The sequence below is a fragment of the Vitis vinifera genome, chromosome 15 (assembly GCF_030704535.1).
Source record: "Vitis vinifera cultivar Pinot Noir 40024 chromosome 15, ASM3070453v1".
In the NCBI taxonomy this organism is placed as follows: Eukaryota; Viridiplantae; Streptophyta; class Magnoliopsida; order Vitales; family Vitaceae; genus Vitis; species Vitis vinifera.
Window position 1 is genome coordinate 19,095,614 of NC_081819.1, and position 18,489 is coordinate 19,114,102.

At 32.9% G+C, this 18,489-nt stretch overlaps 1 protein-coding gene across 1 annotated transcript; it reads left to right on the forward strand.

Moving 5' to 3' along the window:
• Nucleotides 1–235: 235 nt before the first annotated feature.
• Nucleotides 236–10,015, forward strand: LOC100264301 (cytochrome P450 87A3). The gene is made up of 10 exons (XM_059743212.1): nt 236–472; nt 573–849; nt 7,366–7,413; nt 7,556–7,705; nt 8,105–8,353; nt 8,446–8,535; nt 8,660–8,738; nt 9,085–9,191; nt 9,285–9,412; nt 9,717–10,015. The coding sequence occupies exons 1-10, from the start codon at nt 273–275 to the stop codon at nt 9,808–9,810; spliced, it is 1,422 nt and encodes a 473-aa protein (XP_059599195.1). The 5' UTR covers nt 236–272; the 3' UTR covers nt 9,811–10,015.
• Nucleotides 10,016–18,489: the final 8,474 nt, after the last annotated feature.

Sequence of the window (18,489 nt, forward strand, 5' to 3'; positions counted from 1 at the left end):
TGGGGGGTGGGGAGTGGTTGCTGAAGGTTGAAAAAATAAAAAATAATTAAAAAAAAAAAAAGGTTGTTGAAATGTTTGGTTTAGGAGGAACCGGCCTCCACAGTTCAAAGCACCAAACCAAATTGGAATAGTGATCGGCCGGTCGCTTTTAAAATCATGAATTAAAAGACCATAAACCTAGTCAACAAGACTATGCTAACTTGTCTATATAAGTCCCCCTTCTCCTTTCTTTTCAAACTTATAACCTTTCCAAGCAATTGATTAATTGGAGAATGTGGGTGCTTGTTATTTGCCTTATCGCTTTCCTTGTTATTCTGATAAGCCAATGGCTGCAGAAGTGGTTGAACCCCAAGTGCAAGGGAAGATTGCCACGTGGTTCAATGGGCTTGCCAATCATTGGAGAGACGATCCAGTTCTTCTCCCCTCACTCTTTCTACGGCATCCCTCCTTTCATTAGCAAGAGAATGACCAAGTAAGACAGCATGAGTTTATCCTGGGAATAATTTGTCTTAGAAGCACAAACTAACTATATATTATTCTTTTATATATATCCTATTTTCTCTTAATTTCAGATACGGGTCGGTGTTTAAAACTAGCTTGGTTGGGAATCTGGTGGTTGTATCTGGAGATTCAGAGCTTAATCAGTATATCTTTAAAGAAGAAGGGAAGTCAGTCTACTGCTCTTACACGGAAAGTGCTCTCAAGATTATGGGAGAACAAAGCTTATTAGCGTACCATGGCGTCTTTCACAAGTACCTTAAAAACTTGACACTGTCCATGATTGGCCCGGAAAGCCTCAAGGAAGTATTACTGCATGAAATGGACGCTGTAACTCGCAAATATCTACATTCATGTGTTAGTATTCAACCAAGATGAATACCCTGATTTCATATATACTGGAATAGTCTTGTTAAAATCAACCAAATATGAATACCCTGATTTCATATATACTGGAATAGTTAACAGGGTGAATACCCTAACTACATATGTACTGGAATATTTAATAGGGTGAATACCCTAACTACATATGTACTGGAATATTTAACAGGGTGAATACCCTAACTACATATGTACTGAAATATTTAACAAGGTGAATACCCTAATTTATATATACTGGAATCTCCTGATTAAAAACAATGAGTAAAAAAAATAATAGCGGAAGCATACCTGAATCCATTGAAGGAGAAACCTTATAGGAAAAAAAAAAACCCTTTGAGATGGTCTTCCAATTCTAGCCACTAGATTCTGTGTCAATTTCTCTCTGAGAGGATTTTCAGAAATTGGAATGCGTAATCGTAGAATGGGGACCATAACCCTATTTATAAACCGCTAGGGCAGTTTTAATTTTATCACAATTATATTTCTGCCCCTCATAGAAATAATAATTGTCTAATGGTATCTACACAATAATCTCATGACAATTATACCCTTAAGCCAATTAATCAATTATTAATTAGATCACTATATTTAGGCTTAATTAAATGATAGCACACACATTTTAATTATTTACATGTGTGGCCCAAATTATAGATTAATTACAAAAATTAATCTAACAATCTCCCACTGGGCCACATGCATATGTAATCAAATAAATGTGCTTAACCTTATGAGCTCAAAATTTGCTATCATGTCCTTAGGGTATATCCGAACAATCTCGTCCATTAACTATACTGACATAGGATCAAGGTGGCCTTTGTTACATCAATCGTTACTAGACCAATCAATGGTCACATATATCTGCACAGCTAAATGACATAGATCAATCATGAGTGCATAGCATGGAAATTACATGCAATGTGATCTATTCATGCCTATTTCCAACTGGTCCAACTTAACTTTATTGAGATCAAATCTTTAGCATAATTTAACAGAGTGCAATAAAATGAATACTTTATTTCTGCAGAACACAATCCAAATGTATAGATAAAGTCTAAACATAACATAGAGCAATATACAATGAATAATACAAACTCCCATTAAATTTGGATATCCTCAAATGAGACAACACCCATATGAGCAGTGTGCTCATGAAAGACCTTGGGTGGTAATCCCTTTGTAAGCGGATCCGCTATCATGGAGTTTGTTCCAATATGCTCTATGGATATCTGTCCACTCTGTACCTTTTCTTTTACAACTAGGAACTTGATATCAATGTATTTTGATTTTGTAGAACTCCTGTTGTTATTGGAATATAAAACTGCTGATTTATTGACACAAAATATCTTCAGTGGTCTTTCAATACCATCCAGAACACGCAGCCCAGTGACAAAATTTCGTAGCCATATTCCTTGATTGGATGCCTCATAACATGCTACAAACTCTGCTTCCATGGTGGATGAAGTTACGAGTGTCTGTTTGGCAGACCTCCATGAAATTGCTCCACCAGCCAACAGATAAATATAGCCTGATGTGGATCTTCTACTGTCTTGGCATCCAGCAAAGTCGGAGTCGGAATACCCAATCAACTCTAATTGATCCAATCTCCTATATGTAAGCATGTACTCTTTTGTTCTCTGTAAATATCTCATAACCCTCTTGGCTGCTCTCCAATGATCCATTCCAGGGTTACTTAGATATCTGCCTAACATGCCAACAATGTACGCAATATCCGGACGTGTACATACCTGAGCATACATTAGACTCCCCACAGCCGAAGCGTAAGGAATCTTCTGCATTTCTTGACTTTCTAAACTATTTTTAGGGCATTGATTAAGACTGAATTTGTCTCCTTTAGCGACAGGGGTATCACCTGGTTTGCTATTTTGCATGCCATACCTTTGGAGGACTTTATCAATATAGGTCCTTTGTGACAATCCTAAAATACCCCTAGAACGATCTCGGTGTATCTGGATTCCTAAGACAAAGGAGGCATCACCAAGATCTTTCATCTCAAAATGTTTTGATAAAAATCTCTTGGTGTCGTGCAATATGCTAATATCATTTGTGGCTAGCAATATGTCATCGACATATAAAACCAGGAAAATATACTTACTCCCACTGAATTTGTGATACACACATTCATCCATAAGATTTGCCTCAAAACCATATGAGACAATAATTTGATGAAACTTAAAGTACCACTGACGAGAAGCTTGCTTGAGTCCATAAATGGATTTAGTTAATTTATAAACCATATTCTTTGAGTCTTCGGACACAAAATTTTCTGGTTGTACCATATAAATTGTTTCATCAATGTCACCATTGAGAAACGCTGTTTTAATATCCATTTGATGCAACTCAAGATCATAATGTGCAACTAGTGCCATGATTATCCTGAAAGAGTCCTTCGTAGAAACTGGAGAGAAGGTCTCTTTGAAGTCAATTCCTTCTTTTTGAGTAAAGCCTTTAGCTACAAGACGTGCTTTATATCTTTCTACATTACCATTTGAATCCCGCTTGGTTTTAAATATCCATTTACAACCAATGGGCTTCGTACCAACTGGTAATGGGACAAGTTCCCAAACTTTATTGTCTTGCATAGATTTGTACTCTTCATTCATGGCTTCAATCCATTTCTGAGAGTTGGAACTTTTCATGGCTTGCTGGAAGTTGATTGGATCATCTTCCATCATTCCACTTTCTACCTCACGTTCCTGGAGATATACGATATAATCGTCCGAAATTGCATTTCTCCTCTCTCTAGTGGATCTCCTTAATGGCATATTTTCTTGAGGTTGTTGAGTTTGTTCTTCAGGAGCAATGTCCTCATTTGCAATTAAGGGTTGAACAATATTGTCTGTTGGTTGAGGATCCAAATTTACTTCTTGATCAATGATAGGTAGTGAAACCTGTACATTATCAAAAGCAATAGTAGATCCCTCTTCCTCCTCAAAGACAATATTCCTAGCCTGATTTCTCCCCCCAAACTCAACATCCTCAAAAAATGTTGCAGTTCCCGTCTCAAAAATTGACCTAATAGCAGGATCATAAAATTTAAAACCCCTTGATCGCTTTGCATAGCCAATAAAGTAGCTGCTAACTGTTTTAGAGTCCAATTTCTTTTCATGAGGCTTATAAGGTCTCGCTTCAGCTGGACATCCCCAAATATGAAAATGCTTTAAACTGGGCTTTCGACCCGTCCAAAGCTCATAAGGCGTTTTAGCAGCCGCTTTAGTTGGCACCCGATTTAGGATATAAGCTGCCGTTTTGAGTGCTTCACCCCAGAGTTTTTCGGGTAAAGTAGAATGACTAATCATACTCCTTACCATGTCCTTAAGGGTTCGGTTTCGTCTTTCTGCTACACCATTCATGCTAGGTGATCCTGGCATGGTGTATTGAGGGACGATCCCACATTCCTCTAGGTATTTAGCAAATGGTCCTGGACGTTGTTCACCTGATCCGTCATATCTACCATAGTATTCACCACCACGGTCAGATCTGACGCTCTTTATTCTTTTGTTGAGTTGTAACTCAACTTCTGCTTTAAATGTTTTGAACACGTCCAATGATTGTGATTTCTCATGTATAAGAAATAGGTAGCCATATCTTGAATAGTCGTCTATGAATGTTATAAAGTACTGTTGACCATTCCAAGATGCCGTAGGGTATGGTCCACAGATATCTGTATGAATTAATTCTAAGACGTCTGTAGCTCTATTGGCACCTAATTTCTTTGTTTTGGTCTGTTTTCCTTTAATACACTCAACACAAATATCAAAATCTGAAAAGTCAAGTGAATCCAAAATCCCATCGGACACAAGTCGCTCAACTCTAGATTTAGAGATATGACCTAGGCGTTTGTGCCACAATGAGGCCGAATTATCTTTATTCAATTTACGTTTTGTACCTCGTGATTCCACATGCAAGGTTTCATTATAGGACGGAACAGTTTCCAACAAATATAGATTATCATAAACATTAAGTAAACCGGTTCCTACAGCATTTGAATTAATAGATAATGTAAATTTATTGTTTCCAAATGAACAACAATAACCTGATTTGTCCAAAACAGAAACTGAAATTAAATTCCGTCTGAAAGACGGTACAATAAAAGTATCTATTAAATCCAAAAAATAACCAGATTTCAATAATAATCTAAAGTGCCCTATTGCCTCTACTTCTACCGACTGACCGTCTCCGACATAGATGCATCTTTCAGCATCACTTGGTTTTCGGTAACTCAGGCAACCCTGCATGAAAACACAAATGTGAGTAGTAGCACCAGAATCTAACCACCATGTGTTTCTAGATACTGAAGCTAAATTAACTTCAGAACAGACCAAAGTAAGAAACATACCTTTCTTAACACGCCAAGCAGCATACTTGGTACATTCCTTCTTAGTATGTCCAGGCTTATTACAGAAGAAACATGTTACCTCAACTTTCTGTTTCTTTTGTTCTGGACCATTAGAAGCAGCAACCTTATTATCCTTATTCTTTCGTTTGCCCTTATCCTTCGAAGTGCTAGCCAGATGAGCACTTTCGGTCTTGTCTTGCTTCAATCTCTCTTCCTCTTGCACACAGAATGAAATGAGCTCATTAAGAGTCCATCTATCCTTTTGACAGTTATAACTGACCTTGAATTGATTAAATTGTGCAGGAAGAGAGATGAGAACCAAATGCACGAGTAAATCATCAGATAACTCGAGTTTCAAAGCCTTAAGTTTTGAAGCAAGATGAGACATCTCCATGATGTACTCCCGAACATTACCCTTGCCTTTATACTTCATTGAAATCAAGCTTGCTAAAAGCGTACTCGTTTCAGCCTTATCGTTTTTGGCAAAACGTTTCTGAATTTCCGCAAGGAAGTCACTGGCATTAGTAACCTCATCGGTTACCGCACCCCTGAAAGCTTCTGGAATGCCGCGCTTCATGATCATAAGACTTAGCCTATTTGAACGTTCCCACTTACCCCAATAAACCTCATCCTCTTGAGTACTTTGCTCATTGAGTTCATCGGGTTTGGGCATTCTCAAGGCCAAGTCTATATCCATGCAGCCTAAGAGAATCATCATATTCTCTTTCCAGTCCTTAAAATTAGTCCCATTTAACATAGGGACATTATTGATGTTGGCAGATATAGAAGTAGTTGATATAAAAGCTGAATCCAGAACAAAATAAAATGAATCAAATAAACCATCATGCTCACATAAAATAAGCAATTAAACACATAATCTTTAAATTTAAAAGCAAATTATGACATTTCAAGACACCTAGCACAACATTAATATCAAGTCTTTGGACAGTAATATTAACTGTAAGTGGTACTCTTGTTGTAGTGATCAAACATTGATGATAAGTTATGTCAAATAATAAATCTATCTTTGGATTGATTTATTATTCACATTAAGTTACCTTTATAATCATCACATATTTATCACCACAAGTATGTATGCAATTTGACCAAATATTAACTTTCCTTTGGGCCAGTCAATACCCGCATGAATCACATACACACAAATATCTAACACCCCGAACAGGCTAATCTACACGAAAGATGTCACTTTGGTGATTTTCCGCTTTAATTAGCCTATTTAAAATGCTAGATCAATAACTTAAATATTAATATCATAAAATGCTATTAAATAATAATAATAATAATAATAATAATAGTAATAATAATAATAAAAATTTATCAACTCAATATTTCATAAATCTTAATCCATTGACATATATTAAAATAATAACTCAAAGAATTAATCAAGGAGTAGGCTCTGATACCACTTGTTAGTATTCAACCAAGATGAATACCCTGATTTCATATATACTGGAATAGTCTTGTTAAAATCAACCAAATATGAATACCCTGATTTCATATATACTGGAATAGTTAACAGGGTGAATACCCTAACTACATATGTACTGGAATATTTAATAGGGTGAATACCCTAACTACATATGTACTGGAATATTTAACAGGGTGAATACCCTAACTACATATGTACTGAAATATTTAACAAGGTGAATACCCTAATTTATATATACTGGAATCTCCTGATTAAAAACAATGAGTAAAAAAAATAATAGCGGAAGCATGCCTGAATCCATTGAAGGAGAAACCTTATAGGAAAAAAAAAAACCCTTTGAGATGGTCTTCCAATTCTAGCCACTAGATTCTGTGTCAATTTCTCTCTGAGAGGATTTTCAGAAATTGGAATGCGTAGTCGTAGAATGGGGACCATAACCCTATTTATAAACCGCTAGGGCAGTTTTAATTTTATCACAATTATATTTCTGCCCCTCATAGAAATAATAATTGTCTAATGGTATCTACACAATAATCTCATGACAATTATACCCTTAAGCCAATTAATCAATTATTAATTAGATCACTATATTTAGGCTTAATTAAATGATAGCACACACATTTTAATTATTTACATGTGTGGCCCAAATTATAGATTAATTACAAAAATTAATCTAACATCATGTAGTAGCTACGCCAGTTTTGATGTGAAAGAAGAATCTGCTAACGTAAGTGACCCATTAATAGATTTTCTTATATCAAAACCGGCCTTCTCAATGGGCAAATTTCATCCAGTCCAATACTCGAACACATTGATCCTGCATTTAATTATATTTCTGATAACTATGAGAAATTTTTGTTTCCGGACAGATGGTGTTCGAGTATTTTGCTAAGAAATTGTTTGGCTACGAGGAAGCTAAGGCATCGAAGAAACTTAGAGAGAGCTACAAAGCTTTTCTTGATGGCCTTATATCATTTCCCCTAAACATCCCGGGAACTGCATTCCATGCATGTTTAAAGGTACGTAATTATATATATATACAAGTATCATAAAATTACAAGAACATTTTGTAAAATATCACAATCACCCCACATGTTGACACAACGTCATTGTTGTATCTTATAGGATTGAAAAGTAAAATAGACAAACACTTTATGGTATCAGAGTTGATCCCCAACACTAACATGAAAGTTTATTTGATCTCATAATAGATGTTTGTTTATTTGGCCTAACAATTCTGTGACATACAACGAGGATATATTAAAAAAAATTCTTAAAACTATATATGTATAGATTATTTTTAACCATATAGATCTATTTTAAAATTGAATAATATTTACACAATTAGTAGCAAGTTGTTACAACAAATTAATATTTCTCTACATTATACTAAATCTTGATCTTTCTATTTGAATTAGGGACGTGAAAATGCTATAAAGGTGATTAATAATGTGATCAATGAGAGAAAATCATCACAGAAGCTATGCCATGATTTTCTGGATTTTTTACTAGAGGAAGCAAAGAGCAAAGATACAATTCTAAATGAAGCAATTATCGTAGACCTAGTCTTTCTGCTTCTCTTTGCTAGTTATGAGACTACTTCTGAAGCCATTACATTAGTCATGAAGTTTCTCAGTGATCATCCCTCAGTTGTTGTAGAATTAACGGTTTGTCATCCATCACCTAAACCCTAATTTTCTTTCTTTTCAATCTTAAAAAGGATAATACATGACTTCATAGATTATATGACCCTTTGTAGAAAGAGCACGAGGAAATTCTGAAAAATCGAAAAAATGAGGAATTGGGAATTACATGGACAGAATACAAATCCATGACTTTTACACATATGGTGAGTTGAGTCAACTCTTTCATACTCTCTCTCTCTCTCTCTCTCTATATATATATATATATAGACAAATATGTTTCTTATGTTAGTTATATTGATGACCTTGTCATTTCTCTTTATTTTTCAGGTTATAAATGAAACTCTTAGGTTGGGAAACATCGTCCCCGGAATTTTTAGAGGAGTAACAAAAGATATTGAGATGAAGGGTAAGTTCAAAATAACACTTGGGTGCTACTTAGTTGGCATACTCAAATAAATTTCTTACTTCATATCCCAAGTCACAATTTTTAAAAGGTAATATTGGTACGTTAAAAAATTGATTAAATATAAAATAACGACTGACGTAAATAAAAATAAAATTTTTACATTAGTCAAACAGACATAGAAGTTCCTATTAAATATTTTTTTAAAAAAAAAATAACTTCTCAGTAGTCAATTCAAATAGGAGCTTAAAAGAGATTAATGTCTGATTCACTCTTATGTATAAACCCACTGTAAATAAAAATTGGCAACAGAAGAGCGTTGATTGAAATTGTGAATTTTGTTTTCCAGGAACTACAATTCCAGCAGGATCCACAGTGATGGTGTGTCCATCAGCGGTTCATTTGAATCCTGCTAAGTACAATGACCCACTTGCTTTTGATCCATGGCGATGGGAGGTACCTGATTTTCTTGCATTTTATTTTCTTTGGAGTTGGATTTTCTCAGTTACTCACTTGGATTCGTTTGATGAACTGAAAAAAAACTGAAAGGGGCAAGAATTACATGCTGGGTCTAAGAATTTCGTAGCTTTCGGTGGGGGTTCGAGGCTTTGTGCTGGAGCTCACTTCGCCAAGGTTCAAGTCGCTGTTTTCCTCCATTATTTGGTCACCAAATACAGGTAAACACTTCCATTTCTCTTCAATAATAATACATACTTTGATTTTTTTTTATAGAATTATTTTTTGTCTTTGAAAATAAATTTACTTTCAGAAAATATTAAAAATATCCTTTAAAAAATGTAATGTACTTGAAACAAACTATTTTCATTTTTGATTTTCCAATTGAAAAGTCAAACAATACAAGCTTCTTATTTATATATATATATATATATATATATATATATATATATATATATATATATATATATATATATATATATATATAACTTTGTAAAATCAAATAAATGAATTTTATTGCTTCAGGTGGAAAAAAATTCGTGGAGGGGATATCATTCGAAAGCCTGGTTTGGTGTTTCCAGATGGGCTTCACATCCAAATCTCAGCAAAATATAAGTGATCAAAACAAGCATTTCGTCCTCAAAGAAGCAATAGACTTATGAATAATGGGGATTAGTATCAATGATCGTTTAATTATTAGACAGTTTGTTTCGTGTTTTATATTTTTATTGTAAACGAAAGTTTTATCATCATAATTTATATGTAATATTAAAATTATGAATTAAGGTGTTGTCTATTCGAAAAATAAATAAGTCTAGTAAAAATACAAGAATTTTCCAAGTGTTGTAGATGCACTTGGTCAATGTCACAACTTGAAGTCCTCTCCTATTAAAATATTATAAATATGAATCTTCGATTAATACTCACCACTAAGGTGAGTAAATTGAGATATTAATTTTGAACTTATGTGAGCCTCAAAAACGCTTTCAAAATGAAAAGGAAACACACATTCAAGTAAAAAAAGTTATCTCTACTTTTTTTCTAGTTCTCTTAATTCTCATCTATACATTCTTGAGAGTATTTCTATATTTCTCTTTTTCTTTTTTTATATCTTACATTTCATTTATCTCATTTTATAACACGATATGAGCACAAATTACACTTTAAGGTAATATTTTTATCCTCAATTCAAGATTATTAATATATAATAAATGTCGCATATTTATGTTAGTACTTTGTTATATATAGCCATAAGCTATAAGCAAATTGTTTTGCTTGGTCATGGCCATAAGCTATGTTCAACAATCCTCATTTAATGTCATCATTGCTAAATGTCACATACAAATTACTATATAATCAAAATCTATGTAAAAACTATTCTAATAGCTAGACACTATGTAAAAACTATTCTTATAGTCATAAAATATTTGCAAATTACAACTAAAAGTTACGTGAAAACTACTTTAAAATTTACTTGTAGCAAAAAACTATATAAAAATAATTTATTATTTTCCTCATAGCCAAAAGCTATGTAAAAAAATAAATTTCGTATATTGCTATAGCCTAAAGGTACATAAGGATCAATTTCATTCCCTCAAGCAATTATATTGTTATTCCAAGAAGCGAATACAAATCTCTTTTCTTGATTATTAATACTAAGATGGAAGTTGACATAACAAAATAAGTCATACAATATCACCAAAAGTAAAACAATATTGAGAATTATTATGAGTATGGTAAGAAAAATAATTAATTACATACCTATTATACACTCAAATATTTGTTAACTTTTACCAAATATCAATAAAAGTAAAAGAAAAAAGATGAAAATGAATTTTAGTGATAGTAATAAATTAGATTTTACTTACTTTGATATATATATATATATATATATATATATATATATATATATATATATATATATTAATTTTTTTAGTATTTCTATTGAAAAATTAATCTTCTAACAAATGAAGGGAATATTTTTATTAATTGATGATACATCATATGTTTTCATTATATTTATTATTTTTATTTTACCATAAGCTTTTTTCAAATATTATTCATCTATAAAATTATATATGTTATTCAAGGTGAACAAAGAAGATGTATGTTCTACGCATTATACAACCGTTCACACAATTCTTTGAGATAAAAGTTTTTTTTTTTTTTAATTTGATATTTGCAATGTTGATATTGGTACCATATTCAATCATGAAAACATAATTAAAAGCTCTAACAGAGCAAATGTTATACTACCATATGAAAGTAGATTTCATATAAATTATATTTTATATTTTAGCAAATCTAGAACAAATTTGTTCAATTTTAAAGATACCTATAGAAATGAACATCCTATTGAAATTATGAATGAAGACAATGTAGAATATCGATCTTTGTATTTCTCCTATTATTTCTAGACAAAAGTATATAGTAGCGACTCACCAAAGGCGCACCAGCGTGCACCAGAGTCGCACCCAAGGCGCACCCGCGGTGCACCCGCGGCGCACCCGCGTCGCACCCGCGGCGCACCCGCGTCGCACCCGCGGCGCACCCGCGTCGCACCCGCGGCGCACCCGCGGCGCACCCGCGGCGCACCCGCGTCGCACCCGCGTCGCACCCGCGTCGCACCCGCGTCGCACCCGCGTCGCACCCGCGTCGCACCCGCGTCGCACCCGCGGCGCACCCGCGTCGCACCCGCGGCGCACCCGCGTCGCACCCGCGGCGCACCCGCGTCGCACCCGCGGCGCACCCGCGGCGCACCCGCGGCGCACCCGCGGCGCACCCGCGTCGCACCCGCGTCGCACCCGCGTCGCACCCGCGTCGCACCCGCGGCGCACCCGCGTAGCACCCGCGGCGCCTTCAGTGGCCCACCGTCTGTGCCTCAACGGCGTCAGAAACGACGCCTAGAGCAGCGCCCTGAACCTCGCCAGAGACAGCGCCTTAATGGCGCTGGAGTGACGCCTGAACCGCGCCTCAACAGCGCTGGCTGAAGCGCGCCCTAACGATGTGTATGTTTTCTTGTAAATTTTAAACAAATTTAAGATATTTTCAATTACTTTTTATAAAATGTTTTGAGCAACAATTGAAAAGATAAAAAAATATTTAAAAATTTGTGAAATTTTATTCTTGAAAACAATTAAAAACTCTTTTAAAAACTATTTTTAAAAATTATTTTTTGAGAATCCTTTATGAAAATATTATCATCTAAACTTTGTTGATAAAATGTTTTTTAAAATAATTCTGAAAAAAAAATATTTTTTGAGTTGTCTAATATTTTGTAAAACAAAAGTTTTTTAACTTGTTTGTTATATTTTTAAATATGTTTTAAAAAATAACTTTTTATATATGATACTCTATTTTTCATATTTGTATAATTATTTTTTCAAATAATCATAAGAAAATAAGTTAAAATAATTTAAAACAACTAAAGATGTTTTTTAAAAAATACTCAAATTTCTATTTGTGATAATAGAAAATTGATTTATGTTTTCTGATTGTCAAATTTGTTTTTTAAAGAACATAAATTGTTTTTAAAAACAGATCCTAATATCATGCTTAACAACTATTTTTTAAAAACAATTTTCTATTCTCCATAACAAAAAAAAAAATTGAAAAATACGGTTTAACAATGAAAAAATAAAAAATATATTCTTAAAAATAGAAAATAAAGTGTTTTTATAAAATACTTTTTAGTTATTTTCATTTTTTTTAGGGTTGTTTTAAAAAATAATTATATAATTATGAAGAATGATTAAAAATAAAATATTATATATAAAAGTTAATTTTAAAACATAAAAAAAATTAAAAATATTTTAAATTCTCAAATAGATTTTTATTTTATAAACATTATATAATGAATTTTGTTCTCAAAAATTGTTTTTTCAAAAGTATTTTGCAATTGAAGCTTGGATATTTTGAGTAACAATACACTGAGGGGAGATATTCTTTTGGAAAAAAACAGAAGGATATTGAGTGATATTAAAACAATTATTTAATATTAAGGAAGTTGTGAAATTTTTCCAGGATACACAATTCCAAAAGGATGGATTGTAGTGGTTTGTCCATCAGTGCCTCATTTGGATCCTACCAAGTACAAGGATCCATTTGCTTTCAATCCATGGCGATGGGAGGTAAATTACTATTTCTAATTTTATCCATTTTTTTGGAATAAAATTTCCTGGATTTAATTACTATTTCTTTTTTTCTTTTTTCTTTTTTCAAAATGAAAAGGGGCAAGAATTGCATGCTGGGTCCAAAAATTTCATGGCATTTGGTGGAGGTGTGAGACTGTGTGCGGGGGCTCATTTTGCCAAGCTTCAAATGGCTATTTTTCTCCATTATTTGGTCACGAAATACAGGTACTTAATTTCTTTTTTCTTATTTTAAATTAAATTCTTGAATAAAATATAATATTATGTTTTATATTTTTTTAAATTAAAGAAAATATAGATGAAAATGTTAGATGGAACTAATTTGAAACATGGAAATTTGGAATGATCAGGTGGACAAATGTCAAAGGAGGGGTGTGGACCCCTCATTTCGGCTCATGCGTTTCCCACTCGATGGCGAGCTCGATTTTTGTTTGAAAATTTGATTTTTATTGATTAAGAAAAATGACTTGGAGTCGCCACTTATTTTTGTTTTATTTTTAAAGGGTAAACAAAATAAGAAAGAAAAACCCTAAGTGTGACTCCTTATTTTGGAAAAGGTGGTCTGTGAAAAACCGGATCGGGTCCGGGGGTCAGGTTACTTATCAGGAAGGTACGGTATGAACCGTAGCACCCCTCTAAGTCCCTAAATGGGTCTCTACTAATAAAATGAAGCAATCATGACAATTAATTAAGAGATCAATGAATACCCGAAACTATCATGCACATATGAGAGTCAGTAAAATGCATAAAGACTAACCAGATTGGGAATGAGTGCATACCTGGGCAACGAACCATCATGCGCTATCAAGAGAGGAGGGTTAGTACACAATTAAATAATGATCTCATGCATGGCAATTAAATCAATCAATCATGAAATCTCATATGTGGGGCCCCCACCAAAGCCCATTATATTTTGCACGAATTAGTCTCACAGATTCCATTATTCTGGAATTATGAAAATAGCATTCATGCTTATATAAAATCAAGAGAAATCGAAGATTATTTGAAACTCGAAGAGAATTAAAACTGTTAGAGAGAAAATTGAATTTTTGAAATTTATTTGAAAATTGGAGTATTGAGAATTAAATTTAAGAGTCGGAATTTTAGGATGTCAAACTTGAAAGAAATTAGAATTTTAGAAATCGGAAATTAAGTTCAGAAATTGGGATTCAAAAAAAAATGTTTAAAAAATGGAATTTTGAAATAAATAAATGGAATAATAATAATAAGGACGAAAATAATGATTGAATAAATGAATGAGAATGCTGGAATTTTTGAATTTGGAAATTAGATTTAGAAGTCAGAAATTTTAAAGAATTGTTTAAGATAGAATTTTAAGACAAATAAACAAACTATTAGTGATTAATTTAATGTGAATATGGGAATTTTCAGGATTAGGAATTTAATTTGTAAATCTGAAGTTTTAAAGAATTGATTTAAAATGGAGATAAAATACTAATGATTAAATAAATTAATGAGAATATGAGAATTTTCGGGATTAGGAATTTAATTCGGAAATCAGAAGTTTTAGAGAATTTGATTTAAAATGGAGTTTTGAAATAAATAATCAAAATAATAATAATTAAATAGATTAATGTGATTTGGAATTAGAAATCAAATTTGAAAGTCGGAAATTTTAATGAATTGTTTAAAATTGAATTTTAGAATAAACAAATGAAATAATAATAATAATGAAAATAATAAGGATTAAATAAATAAATATGGAAATTGGAATTCCAGAAATTAGGAAATTGAGTTCAGAAAACGGGATTTTGAGGAATTGCTAAATAAATAAATAAATAGTAATAATAATAATAATAACAAAAATAATGGTTGAATAAATACGTATGGAAATTAGAATTCCGGAAGTTAGGAAATTGAGTTTGGAAATCGGGATTTTGAGCAATTGCTTGATGATAGAATTTCAAATAAATAAATAAAATAAGGATGATTTAAATAAATTGATGTGAGAATTTAAAATTTCGGAAAGTGGAATTTAAATTTAGAAATTAGAATTTTGAAAGATTATTTTAAAGATTGAATTTTTAAAAAATGAGCAAATGAATAAATAACGATGATTAAATAAATTAATGTGAGAATTAAAATTTCGGAAAGTGGAATTTAAATTTAGAAATTAGAATTTTAAAAGATTATTTAAAGGTTGAATTTTAAAAATAAACAAACAAATAAATAAAACAATAATGATTAAACAAAATGATGTGAAAATTAAAATTTCGAAAATTGGAATTTAAATTTAAAAACGGAATTTTGAAGAGTTATTTAAAGATTGAATTTTAAAATTAAATAAATAGATAATAAAATGATGATAATAGTGATTAAATAAATTAGTGTGAAAATCGGAATTTCGAAAATAGGAAATTAAATTCGGAAGTCAAAACTTTGAAGAGTTGTTAAAAGATTGAATTAAAAAAAAATAATAATAATAAATGGATGATTAGCATTAATACTAGAAAATAACCCATCAAAGCCCCCTCACGCAATACCATAAGACTAGTTTGACTAAAACAATCATGATAACCTGGTGATTCTTCAAGTAAAAAAATAAAAATAAAAAAAACCTAGGAAACTAAAAAGAAAACCACTTGAGTACCCTTCACCTGCTACCCATTTTCCTCCCTTCCACCCAGCTCCAGCTATCCTTTCTCTGTCGCAGCAACGCTTCAGGAAATCCTCCCCAGAAAAAAAAAAACTCCTCCTGTTCCTCAATCTCTCCTCTCTCCATCTCTGCTCCCTCTCCTGAAAACCCCCCTCGGCAGCACCTCCCTAATAATCCCCATTATCCAAGCCACCGTACCTCTCTCTCTAACAGAAACTCCCCCCTGAAGAATGTCTCTCGGCTTGTTTCCCTCTCTGTTCTCAAACTTGATTCTTCCCTCCAACAAAATTCCTCTCTCAAACTAAACTTCTCTTCCCAAAGCCCACATAATGAACAAGATCCAAGAATAAAAGCGGCCTCGACAATGAAGAATGCATGAAAACAGAGCACAAAGAGAACAGGCTAAAATATTTTCAGTTAAAGCTTCACTTCATGGGTCGACAGTCAGCCTGCTAACTAGGTGGGAAAATCCATGTCAATATGAACAAAACATAATTCTCAAGCATTTTCACAGTGGAATTGAAACATAGTGAGGTCATCTTCTAGCGAAACCCAAGAGGAAAGAGAGACAAAAAAAAAAAAAAAAAAACTATAACAATAAATCCACATTCATCCCATAAAATCAATAGAAATCAAACAATGAAGGTACCCACACTCAAGCCATCAAACAATACCCAGAAGCAGCAGGAAGAGTAATGGATAAATTATGATAATAAGAAAAAGACTAGAAAACCATGATAAACTTACTTGGAGATCCTCCCTCGTCTTCTCTAAAAACAGCTACGCCTCCCCTCTGTTCTTCTCCTAATGGCTCCCTCTCTGCAGCTGCCTCCAGAAAGAAAAAAACCGAACCCTTTTTCAACCCCTTTTCTTGCTTTTTAAACCTCCTCACCTTGTCTTCCTCAGCAAGCCATCCTCGGCTCCACTGCTACACATCCCATCTGCCGCCCAAAAGCCCTGCATCCCCTGCAGCTTCAGAGCCCCCAAACACAGCTCTCCCATCATGTCGAGCCCCGGAAAATAAAACTTAAAATTCAAAAAAAAGGTCCCTGCTTCCGGGGGTCTACAAGGGGATATAATTCGAAGACCTGGTTTGGTTTTTCCGGATGGATTACACATCCAAATATCAAAAAGACACAAGTGATTAAAGTATTCAGTTCCAACTTGGACTTTCTATATAGTGTAAAGCTATGATAATGAAAAATAAATGTATATATAATAATCAATACGGTTGTTGTGTAAATCTTAATCGCTCTAGGATCAAATGACCTTCACAGCTTTAAAACGTGTCTTCAAAGTTAAGAAAAGTTTATACTTATATAGCGTTAAGAACTTTTTTCCTATCGTATCTTCAATACTCTTTCAATGTAAAATATTATATTCTTTTTTGCATTCAAGGCTCTCCTTCAAGTGCATTGGTTTCCTAACTTACAATCCTTTTGTGCACCTTCAATTCTATCATAATTTCTTCTTATATTGAGAACTTCACTTGCTACTAGGTTTGAAACCTTTAAATCATCTCTTACCTACTATTTATGAGAGATTTATTTAAGGTGATTACTTGAAGAGGTTTTGAAGGTCCATTGAAACCTTGGAATTCAAGTGTAAAGAATTTGAAGGCTTTGGCTATAAAAGTCTTGAAGACACTAAAACTCTCACTCGGTTAAGAGCTTGAGAAAAGTGGACATAAACAATTTGTCGAGCTACTATAAAAGAATTTGCATATCTCTTATTGTTATCTCTTTATTTTGTTTTTAATTTGTTCCTCATTTTTCATAAAAATTGTTTTTAATTAATGATTTTAGAAAAAGTTTTAACACCTAATTTAAACCTCCGATGATTAAAAAAGAAAAAAAAAAACGAGTTAGAATAGAGAAATAACTTATCTATTTTTCCATTTACAATTATTGGTGACATGATATGTCTCTCTTTTCTTGCCAATAAACAACTTCTAACTTGAAAATAGAATAAAGTAAAATATATAATAACAATAATAATAATAATTAAACTCATGGTGTGGATTGATAATATCAATCTATCATGACACAAACCCTCCATCTTACTACTTTTTTGTTATTACATGAGAAATACTTATAGACATTCATGATACATGGTGCATCAATTCATTACAATGTTCATGTTTAGTAGTGACTAGTATATATGTACCCTTAAAAGGTAGTATAACATGCTATGCAAATTATTATTTTGACGAGATAATTCTCACATTAGTAAGGGAAGGAAAGTTGGCTCTAAAAGAACAACATGGAATTTCTTTGAATATTTTTATTATTATATAACCAAATATGAGCTAATGTTTTTGAAAGGTAATTAATCAATGACATATCAAATAAATCTAACACACCTAAAGTGTGATAAATTGATATATTCTGGTAAGACAATGAACTAATATAGCATGAAATAAATCTACATGAATAAAACACGGAAGACTTGTTGGCTTATAAAACATTTCCTAAAACAGGAAAGGGCATAAGGGAAGATATATGCATGCAAAAAAACTAGCCCTCTCAAA

Bases quoted from the DNA above. Each gene is read 5' to 3' on its own strand.
- LOC100264301 (XM_059743212.1), top strand. From the start codon at position 273: ATGTGGGTGCTTGTTATTTGCCTTATCGCTTTCCTTGTTATTCTGATA. The intron at 473-572 runs GTAAGACAGCAT...TCTTAATTTCAG, and splicing joins ATTAGCAAGAGAATGACCAA to ATACGGGTCGGTGTTTAAAA. The intron at 850-7,365 runs TCATGTGTTAGT...ATTAATCTAACA, and splicing joins TAACTCGCAAATATCTACAT to TCATGTAGTAGCTACGCCAG.